Raw genomic sequence first — 9,480 nt, 5'->3', positions numbered from 1 at the left:
CATCAGAGGCAGGAGACCACATCCCAGAGGCAAAAAGCCGGGACCCAGACCCCGGGAGAGGAAGGTGGCCACACCACCTGCTGCTGCTTCTCCCACCATGCATGATGACGTGAGCTGACAGCTTTGTTTTCATCTGTTACTAACACTGCTGAACGCTGATGCTCCGTAACAGATGCTCGGGTGATGCTGTGATGGGGGGACGCTGACACTGCCGCCTCGGGGTGGGCGGTAGAAACGGTAGAAATTTATACCGCTCTACGGCGATAGCGCATGTTGATGGTGTCATCAAGCTGCCCCTGTGTTGGTCGAAAGCATGGCAGCAGCTGCAAACAACATCATCTGCAAATTATGGCGGGCGACAGTCATAGCAAAGAGATGAAGCACTTTTGGAATATGGGGGAAGCCAAAAACTGCGCTTCCTCCACTTCTGTACCACTGATTCATTAATGCTGAATTCTCTGGCAGCTGCTCTGTTCCCATGTTGTTGCAGTATATTAATGACTCACCTGTGGATGGATTATCTCAGTTGTTCTCCTGACTGACGTTTGGTCCGTTTACAGCATCCTGCCATGCGACTGTATTTGTCTCTAACCATCAGGAACCCTCACATTAACTTTTATCAGGTGGAAAAAGTTAGCGTTCATCCTCCAGCTTCACTGTGTTTATGTTATGCTAACATAGCTGTGTTGCTAGCCACCACCACTTCAGTAACCCTGCAAACGTCACTGCTTTAATTGGCTTAGTTGGTTCACCTCCAGCCTCTCTTGCCTCTGAACAGGTCCCAAACCCGAACGGCACCATGGTGGCAAAGAGAGGTCGAGGCCGGCCGCCGGGCACGCGAAACAAGGCCACGGTGCTCGCTCAGGCAAAGCTGCTGGCACTGCAGCAGGCGAAGGTCAAAGGCAGTGCGGTGGAGATGACGCAGCAACAGCTTCCAGCCGTGGGCCGCGGAGGAACTGCCGCCAGCGGCATGCACAGGGTAACGACCACGAAACACTCGTACACGCCTGTGAGGAGGTTTGATTTGACTGCATGTGATTCATTTCCTTCTCTGCTCCCTGCAGCCGGCCATCCTGCCCATCACCATGCCCCTCACCCCGGACCTCGCCCCCCTCGCCGGCCCCTTCATCTCTTTCCAGCCCAAACCGAAGGAGGTGAAGACAGAGCGAGGGGAGTCTGTGGTTCCCGCCACGGGCGTGCTCCTCTCCGCGCTGCCGCGCCACTTCATCAGAGGCTCTCTGAGCGGCTTCAGCCCCATCAAAGGCTTGTGTCCTTCGGACGTGTTCAGGAGCCGGCTGGGACTGCAGAGGGGCCCCGAGAGCCCTGCCCTGACGCCCCAGAACCCGAGCCAGCACCATCCAATCATCTACACCCCCCAGCCGAAGAGTGGGAGCCCAGACACCCCTCACCCGAGCGGGGAGCAGCCACAGCCCCACCCCCTCCAGCAGCACCACACCCATTGCTCAGGGTGTAACATGGACGAGGGGGGGCCGAGAGGAGGCGGGCGAGAGGCTAGAACCCGGCCCCCCATGCCCCCCCTCCGAGTCCTTCCCGTGAACCTTGACTGCAGCGTTCAGGTGTGTCAGCTGATGAGGACTCGTTGCTTGGGCCCGTCCCAGCTGCAGATGTTCACGCGGTGCCTGTCCGAGGCTCTCTCCCAGGACCTGAACGCCAAGCCCACCCCTCCCCCCGAGCAGGCGCTGCCCCTCAACCTCAGCAAACGGTTCACGCCGAAGAGACCCGCCGTGGAAGGGCCGGAGCCGAGCCGGGCCGTCATCAATGGGAACGCCGACCAGCTGCCGGCCAAGAGAGTGAGGACCGGCTTCACAGAGCCAGCTGAGGAAACGCGCTCCAGCTCCGCAGGAAGTGCAGCAGGAGGAGCGGCGGTGGTGGGAGGAGGAGGGCAGGTCGAGGTGGAGATGAAGAACCAGGATGAACCCGCAGATCTGAGCTCGCCCAGCAGGATCCGGGCCTTCCTGCTCGGCCTGCCGCCCTTCAAAGTCAAACTGGAGGAGGATCTGAATGGCGTGCGGTTCGGGAAGTTCGTCCCTAAAGTCGAGAGCGGAGAGGATCCGCTAAAAGATGTGAAGGAGGAGGATGAGGAGGAGGTGGCAGTAGAAAAGATGGCGATGGAAGGGAGAGACTGCGGAGACTGCTCCAGCCGCGGCGCCGCCAATGCTGACACGCAGTGTTTTTAACCCCCGCCGCTCTGATTTGTTGGAAGATGCCCTATCACGTCAGCGCCTGAACCCACGGGAGCGCGGAGCTTTCGTTTCTCCATCTTCACCAACTCTTCCTCTTCGCGTTTTAGTTTTTTTCCACTCACGTCGTCGGACGAACTCTTTGGAGGAACGACGGCTCATGACAATCACGCATCTCACCGGAGACGAGACACGGACTCGGACACACACTGCCATAACCTCCATAACACTACGATTGACTCCGCCGTCAGAGATCCACAAAGTCAGAATCAGTGTCCATCTATGGGTGATGCTATGCATCGGGACTTCATTAACTAGCATTAAGAGTGTACTGTAGTTTGTAGCTTTTAAATTGTACTCTACGTCTGTAGAGACAGAGTTATTTTCTGATAAGGTGTTTAGATGTTACGTGAGCAAAAGAAAAAAGAAGCAGCTCCTCTCAGTCTTCACGTTATAGCTCGTTAAGTGAAGCATTTATAGTCCTGTTCGTTAGCTCTAATGATGTAAACTTTCTCACACACGTGCCTTAAATCGGCCTGCGAGCTGCTTCGTCGCCGGCTTCAAACACATTCTCTTAAAGAGATACCTTGATGATGGACCTGCGTCCCTCAGCTCTCTTGTAGAGCTGCTTCCAGGCCTGAGAAAAATTGGCGTTTCAGTGTTTCTCAGAGTTCGTTAAGCTCGTAACGACTGCGCGGACCCTCCACCTCATTGGTTTCCTTATAAAACCCTCAGCAGCTACGATGGCGCCCTCATCACTACCAGCCTTCACATTAGAGCTCGTACCAAACTCGTAGCCCAAGCATTCAGACTACCTCAGGTTCTTTTATAGTTTCTCGCCTGCTTCATATGTTCAAGGGGAGTATCCCAGCATGCATTAGGGTAGGAGGCCAGTCCATAAACGCACATAGATGGATGCCAAGCATGTGGAGTTAAACTGTTAAAACACGTCTTCTCCTCAACTCCTACAAACTGTTAGGAACTACTTTTAGTGGCGGATTGATCCGTATATAGGGGTGTTTAGGGCAGCGTGAGATCAGAAAGTTCCAGCACAGCTGCTCGGGAGGCAGGCACCGGCTGACCTCCAGCGTTGATTTTTTGGCTTCTTTTTAATTTCTCAAAGTGCACAAACTCAGACGGAGGGATCTGAGGGAGGGGTTCAGGAGGTGAGCAAAGATTAGGAATCACCTGGTGCAGGTGAGGGATAAATTCACGGTTTACAACTTGATGAATGTGGAGAACATGACGGACTTCAGCTGCTGAGCCTGTCAGGAAGTCTGGAGTCTTCGTCTGGTTCGTAGAGCGAACGCTCGCCATCCGTGATGGTCAGAGTGCGACTCCGTAGCTCCAACTCTGGACCTCTCAGAGAAGAGGATCTTTAATGTGAAACCAGGTTTCCGGTCCTTTGACGGGCCAATGTCTGGGACTTTCTGATCACCTCGTCGCGGTTTCCTGCGGCTTCACGAGCGCTCGAGTCGTCTCCATCCGGACCTCATTACATCTCGTTTTGAGAGCAGCGCCGTCCTTTGCGGGAGCGGCGAGACGATTCTGCACCGCTCTCCGATGCGTGTCGGACCTGTTAGTTCGGTTTCTGTTTGATTCAGTCGTGTTTAGGAAAAAGCTCCACCAAAGACTGCGAAACGGATCCTTCATCACTTCATCATCATCATCCTGTCATTTAAAGTGCGTACATGAAACCCAACAAACATCAAGGTATCCCTTTAAGTCGCCTTTTCCTGTTTGTTTTCTGCCACAGACGTTGGTTCAGATTTGCACACCTACTGTACACACTCGCTTTTCCTCGTTTCCTTTCTTCCTGCCCGAGTAGTCGAATCAACTACGACACCGAAATTAAGTGGTGCTGTTTGCTTAGTTTTGTTGCCATATTATTGTTGCTATTATTGTTGTTGTTCTTTTCATCGCCATCACGTGTCGAGAGGAAAAGTTCCTCGTAGCCGACCTAATTTTCCTGAGAATTTTAAGAAAGTCTATTTTAATTAAAAGAAACTGTGGCTTGTTTATGAAAATACGTGCAGGACTTTTTCCTCCTGATTTATTCGACTCTTGGCTTCATGTGAGGCAAATCGTTTGTGAATGAGTACGCGAGTAGAGATGTACACACTCAGTCAGTCGTAGCTGGGCAGACGCACCAAAGTACTCGACCGGGACTTTTCCGTGACCTCTGTCGGAGTTTTAGGACTTCAGGATTTTCTTCTTCACTCGTGGGGAAAATGAGCAGTAACCAGGAGACGATGGTGAATACCGGTAAATACAAAGTTTTATTCCCCTTCATGCAGTAACAACAGTGAGAACAGGGTAGCTACTGTACATAATGGCTCTGCTTCTTCCTGTCAGAACACCTTTATTTATTGTAGGTGAGGCGCTTCAGAGGGAACGAGTTCATAAACCTCCAAACGTTTCCAAAAAACGCATGTACACTCGGTTTTATCGTCCTGCAGACGCAGCGTGTCTTTTCAGGCTTTACACTCGATTTTACACAAGAAATGTGACAGAAGTGGTTGTGTGAAAGTTTTCCACCTGCACCTTTAGCTTTTGGCGAGCTGTACCGCTTACTTTAACGCACAACTTAGGACTTTATCAAAGGGGGACAGATTCTGCTCATTTCCTTTATTTTTATTCTTCAACTCTACCAGAGCAGCTTTGCATGACTCATAGCTCAAAATAATCCTTATTTTTATTAAACTGGGCTTTAACTTTATCGTATGTCTAAAACAAGCTGTTTTAGCTCCAGTGTCTCTAAGGAAACCCTCCTGAAAAGCCTGCTTTCCTCTGATTGTCCAACTGCTGTAAGCCTCCTGAGGGGCAGCAGCCAGTAAAGCCTACAGTAGAGTGGCATGTGTGCAGATGACCCCTTAAAAGCACCCCAGGAGTAACCGATGAAGACGAGGTCACATTTCAAAACTAGCAAAATGACTGGGTTTGCATCAAATGTTAGCGAGGGTGGTCTTTGCATGTTCAGATGTTCTTGGAAGAACCCGGAAACTTTCAATGATTTTCAATCCACGTCTTTGTCGATTAATACTGAGGTGCTAGAACTTGTCACTAAGGGTACCCTCGCTGCCAAAAAGCAGGTGTTTGAAGCGCAGTTAACTTCACAAAACTTTCTTCTTCTTCACAAAATCGCTTCACTCGCCATTATGTCATCCTGACCTTTGAATCAACTCGTCTTCCTCTGTCGTAGGACCTCGTTCACTTTGATTCACCTCAGCTTCTCACTGAGCGCCTCCCAGTCAAACCATAACTCCACTGGACCAGTTTTCTCTTTAATCTCTTAAATCTGTTTTTATTTTTAGCTGCATTTATTGTTGACGAGGCAAAGTCAGGTGAAGGGAGGTCTTCTAGTTTAGAGCTGGAGAATCAGGTGAAACCAGTGTGAGACTAGGTTTGTTCCTAGTTATTTAAACTGAGTTTGTTAAAGTTTCTTTAGGTATAATTTCAGTCTTTTTTTTCTTTTCCCATTTGATCTTAAATTTTCCAATGTTTACATTTTGTTATACATGTTCAGCAGATCTTATATCCAGTGTTTTGCACACTACTCCAGCATCAAGACTCAAACGGCACTGCTCATTTCTGTAAAGTTCTTCAAATTTAAGTGCCTGATACTTTGGATTGGAGTTGATACTTGCAGGCGAATGAGCTCATTGGCCTTCACAACATTGACTTGAACAACGGCTCCTGCAGTCGGATGGCGTTTCTTTGACCTGTTGGGTGAAATGAGGTAAAGCCGCGGTGTTGGAGGCAGGACGCTCGCTCAGCTCCGTCTGTTGGAGCAAACTGGACCTAACGAGGACGCCGAGTAGCTGGACGGACATTCATGAAGAAAAATGATCAAATCTTTTTTAAAAGGTGCTGCACGCCACATTTTAACATCTGACGTTGCTGCATCAATGTGACTGTTAAAAAGAGAGAAAGCTTTCCTCTGGCTTCTATATCAGTGTCAAAAAATTAGCTACATGTCAGATGCTCCTAAAGACGACTATTTTAATCAATTCTGTATTTTTGAATAAACTATTGAATGTTTGGCTGAATAAAGTGTTTCAAAAAAAATATTAGAAATTTTTTAAACTGAGTTAGAATTCAGCAGATTTAAAAAACTGGGACATTGCTGTTTCTACTTATGTGATTTTCTTTATTTCCTGCTGCACATCTCCTGCTCCAGGAGAAGATCAAAGTTTCAAATGTTGGTCTAAGTCCTCCTGGCTCTGTATGACATCACAGAGAGGGGATTTCCCTTGTATGGTCCTCTGGCAGAGAAATTAAATGTTTCCAGGTGTTAAAAATGCTGCTTGTGGCACCTTTAAAAACTCTTGGATGTTACACACTGACGAATGTCTCACTCACATCTGCCTGTGATCTCATTTTTAAATCACCTGACACGTTTTTGTTTTCATGATTTTTGTCCCGTTTTGTTTTTGTTTGTTTTTCCCATGGAAACGAACCCTGGATCAGCAGAAGCATCTCGTGTTTTTTTTTTTTTCTCTGCAACCTGAGTTGAACTTTTGGTCTCAGTCAACCGGAGAGAACGAACGCTTCCCCGAGATGTTTGATTTGAACTGCAGGAGTTTGTTTTTAAACCCTCTCGATTGATTATGTTAAACAGAACTTCCTTTTTGTTTCTGTAAACAGCTAGCAGTGTCAGGTACCATTCCATTTTAACACTGTATATTTATAATAAAAGTAATCTGTTAATAATTCCTTTGTAATGTTTCCTCCAGTATTCACGATGTTCCTTCACTTGAGGACGGTGTTCAGATGGAAAAGTCTCGATGTCACGGAAATTTGTATGAGATGATATTCAAATATTTGAGTTAGAATTTGAAAAGAAAACAAGAATTTTTATAGAATTTTTATGGCAGTAAAGTAGATTTCTCAGAATAAACTATCTTTATAGTGTTTTACAGGCAAATTAAAAAGAATGTATGTAAAAGTTTGTCACAGTGGACGTTAACATTTCAGCCACTGCTGTGTCGGTTTTATGGAGCCACAAGTGACCATATTTGGAAGAGAGGGTGGAGTCTTGTGTGATCAGCTAATGCTAGTTGACCTTTTACACCAAACACACCAAACTAAGGTTTCGGTCACAGAGGCATAGAGACGGGTTAGTTGCCATCTGATAACCACAGCTTCACAGTATTTGCCCCGAAAGCCTTGTGATTGCTTTGGTTGCTAGAAGATTGGCCGTAGTTTGCATGAAACAGGGAGACTTCTTTGAAAACACTACCTGGTGAGCTGTGGAGAAAGTCAAACAAAAGCCAATGCAAACCAGAACCGGAGACCTTTCACCTTCAAAGTAAAAGTTCTTTTACTGCTGCAAACAGTTTCAAAAGTAAGCTTCCATAGCAGCCAGCGTTTCACTCATGACAGAAGACGATGTTAACAAGTAGAAATATATGAAGTTGGAATTATTATTATTATTATTATTATTATTATTGTGTCCTGCTGGTAAAGCTTCCAGGCTGCCTTCCCTCATAGTAGCCATCCCTCAAGACTTTCTCAATTTGAAGCAACACGGTATCAGGGATTGTAACATCTAGTCCTTTCATTAAATTAGAATTTTATTTTATTTTTTTAATCAAGCTTTCAAAATACTTTGAGTTACAAGTTGTGTGGGTTATTTTTAGAACAAAGTTTTCCTCTTAAATGACGCTGGAAGTTGGATTTGAAGAATTTTGGAAATTGTCTTTTATGAAAACACAAAATGTGACTAAAGTAACAAAAGAGAACTTCTATAAAAGCAGTAATGTTACAGACAGCCTGTCCTGTCCTGCTCAGCAGTACAAATATTAAGTCATTTGTTTCCGTAAGCAAAATAAGAATTAACTGTTTAAAATAATCTTTTGATTGTGACATTATTCTTATTTTATATCAGATGTAAACTTGATTATAAAAAGCTGTACGATATTTGCAGGTAAGCAAATTTTTCCCCGTGTATACTGTTAGCGTGAACCACTCAGCCAGGGGTTAGCATTTACAGATGTTTGCTAACTGGTCTCTAAATCTGTAACTCTGGACATTTTTTTGTCTGTTTGGGGGGGGGGGGGGGTTGTTTTTAAATAAACTTTTGTTAAAAATAGTAAATTTAATGTCAGATTATTTAACATCACAAGTGTAGGTGTAATAATAATAATAGAAATGATGTAAGAATTTTTTTGTATCCTTATACATATTAAATATACTAATAACACTTAGTGTCGTCGTCCCCCCCAATAATATGGATATCTACAGGGTGGGCCATTTATATGGATACAGCGTAATAACATGGGAATCTCTGTTTGTGGCACATTAGTATATGTGAGGGGGCAAACTCCTCAAGATGGGTGGTGACCATGGTGGCCATTTAGAAGTCGGCCATCTTGGATACAACTTTTGTTTTTTCAACAGGAAGAGGGCCATGTGACACATCAAACTTATTGGTAATGTCACAAGAACAACAATGGTGTGCTTGGTTTCAACGTAACTTTATTCTTTCATGAGTTATTTACAAGTTTCTCACCACTTATAAAATGTGTTCAATGTGCTGCCCATTGTGTTGGATTGTCAATGCAACCCTCTTCTCCCACTCTTCACACACTGATAGCAACACCGCAGGAGAAATGCCAGCACAGGCATTCAGTATCCGTAGTTTCAGGTGCTGCACATCTCGTATCTTCACACCATAGACAATTGCCTTCAGATGACCCCAAAGATAAAAGTCTAAGGGGGGCAGATCGGGAGACCTTGGGGGCCATTCAACTGGCCCACGACGACCAATCCACTTTCCAGGAAACTGTTCATCTAGGAATGCTCGGCCCTGGCACCCATAATGTGGTGGTGCACCATCCTGCTGGAAAAACTCAGGGAACGTGCCAGCTTCAGTGCAGAAAGAGGGAAACACATCATCATGTAGCAATTTCAAATATCCAGTGGCCTTGAGGTTTCCACTGATGAAGAATGGACCCACTATCGTTGTGCCCCATATACCACACCAAACCATCACTTTTGTTGTTCCAACAGTCTTGGAGGGATCCATCCAATGTGGGTTAGTGTCAGACCAAAGCGGTGGTTTTGTTTGTTAACTTCACCATTCACATAAAAGTTTGCCTCATCACTGAACAAAATCTTCTGCGTGAACTGAGGGTCCTGTTCCAATTTTTGTTTTGCCCATTCTGCAAATTCTGTGCGCCGATCTGGGTCATCCTCGCTGAGATGCTGCAGTAGCTGGAGTTTGTAAGGGTGCCATTTGTGAGTAGCTAATATCCGCCGAAGGGATGTTCGACTA

The 9,480-nt window shown here is 46.2% G+C and overlaps 1 protein-coding gene across 2 annotated transcripts in view; it reads left to right on the top strand.

Moving 5' to 3' along the window:
• Nucleotides 1-4,228, top strand: part of LOC146661254 (uncharacterized) — a 43,705-nt gene extending 39,477 nt beyond the window's left edge. For both annotated transcript variants that reach the window (XM_085421355.1, XM_085421356.1), the window contains 3 exons: nucleotides 1-109; nucleotides 779-979; nucleotides 1,065-4,228. The exon at nucleotides 1-109 is cut by the window's left edge and continues 87 nt beyond it. In XM_085421355.1, coding sequence (XP_085277481.1) covers nucleotides 1-109; nucleotides 779-979; nucleotides 1,065-2,198 — 1,444 coding nt within the window. In that variant the 3' untranslated portion in view covers nucleotides 2,199-4,228. The remainder of the gene's footprint in view (nucleotides 110-778; nucleotides 980-1,064) is intronic.
• Nucleotides 4,229-9,480: the final 5,252 nt, after the last annotated feature.

The sequence above is a fragment of the Rhamphochromis longiceps genome, linkage group LG10 (assembly GCF_057381845.1).
Source record: "Rhamphochromis longiceps isolate RC_006_pf linkage group LG10, R_longiceps_female_GT1.1, whole genome shotgun sequence".
Lineage (NCBI taxonomy): Eukaryota > Metazoa > Chordata > Actinopteri > Cichliformes > Cichlidae > Rhamphochromis > Rhamphochromis longiceps.
The sequence above is the reverse complement of the archived record's forward strand: the minus strand, read 5'-3'. Positions and strand labels throughout refer to the sequence as shown.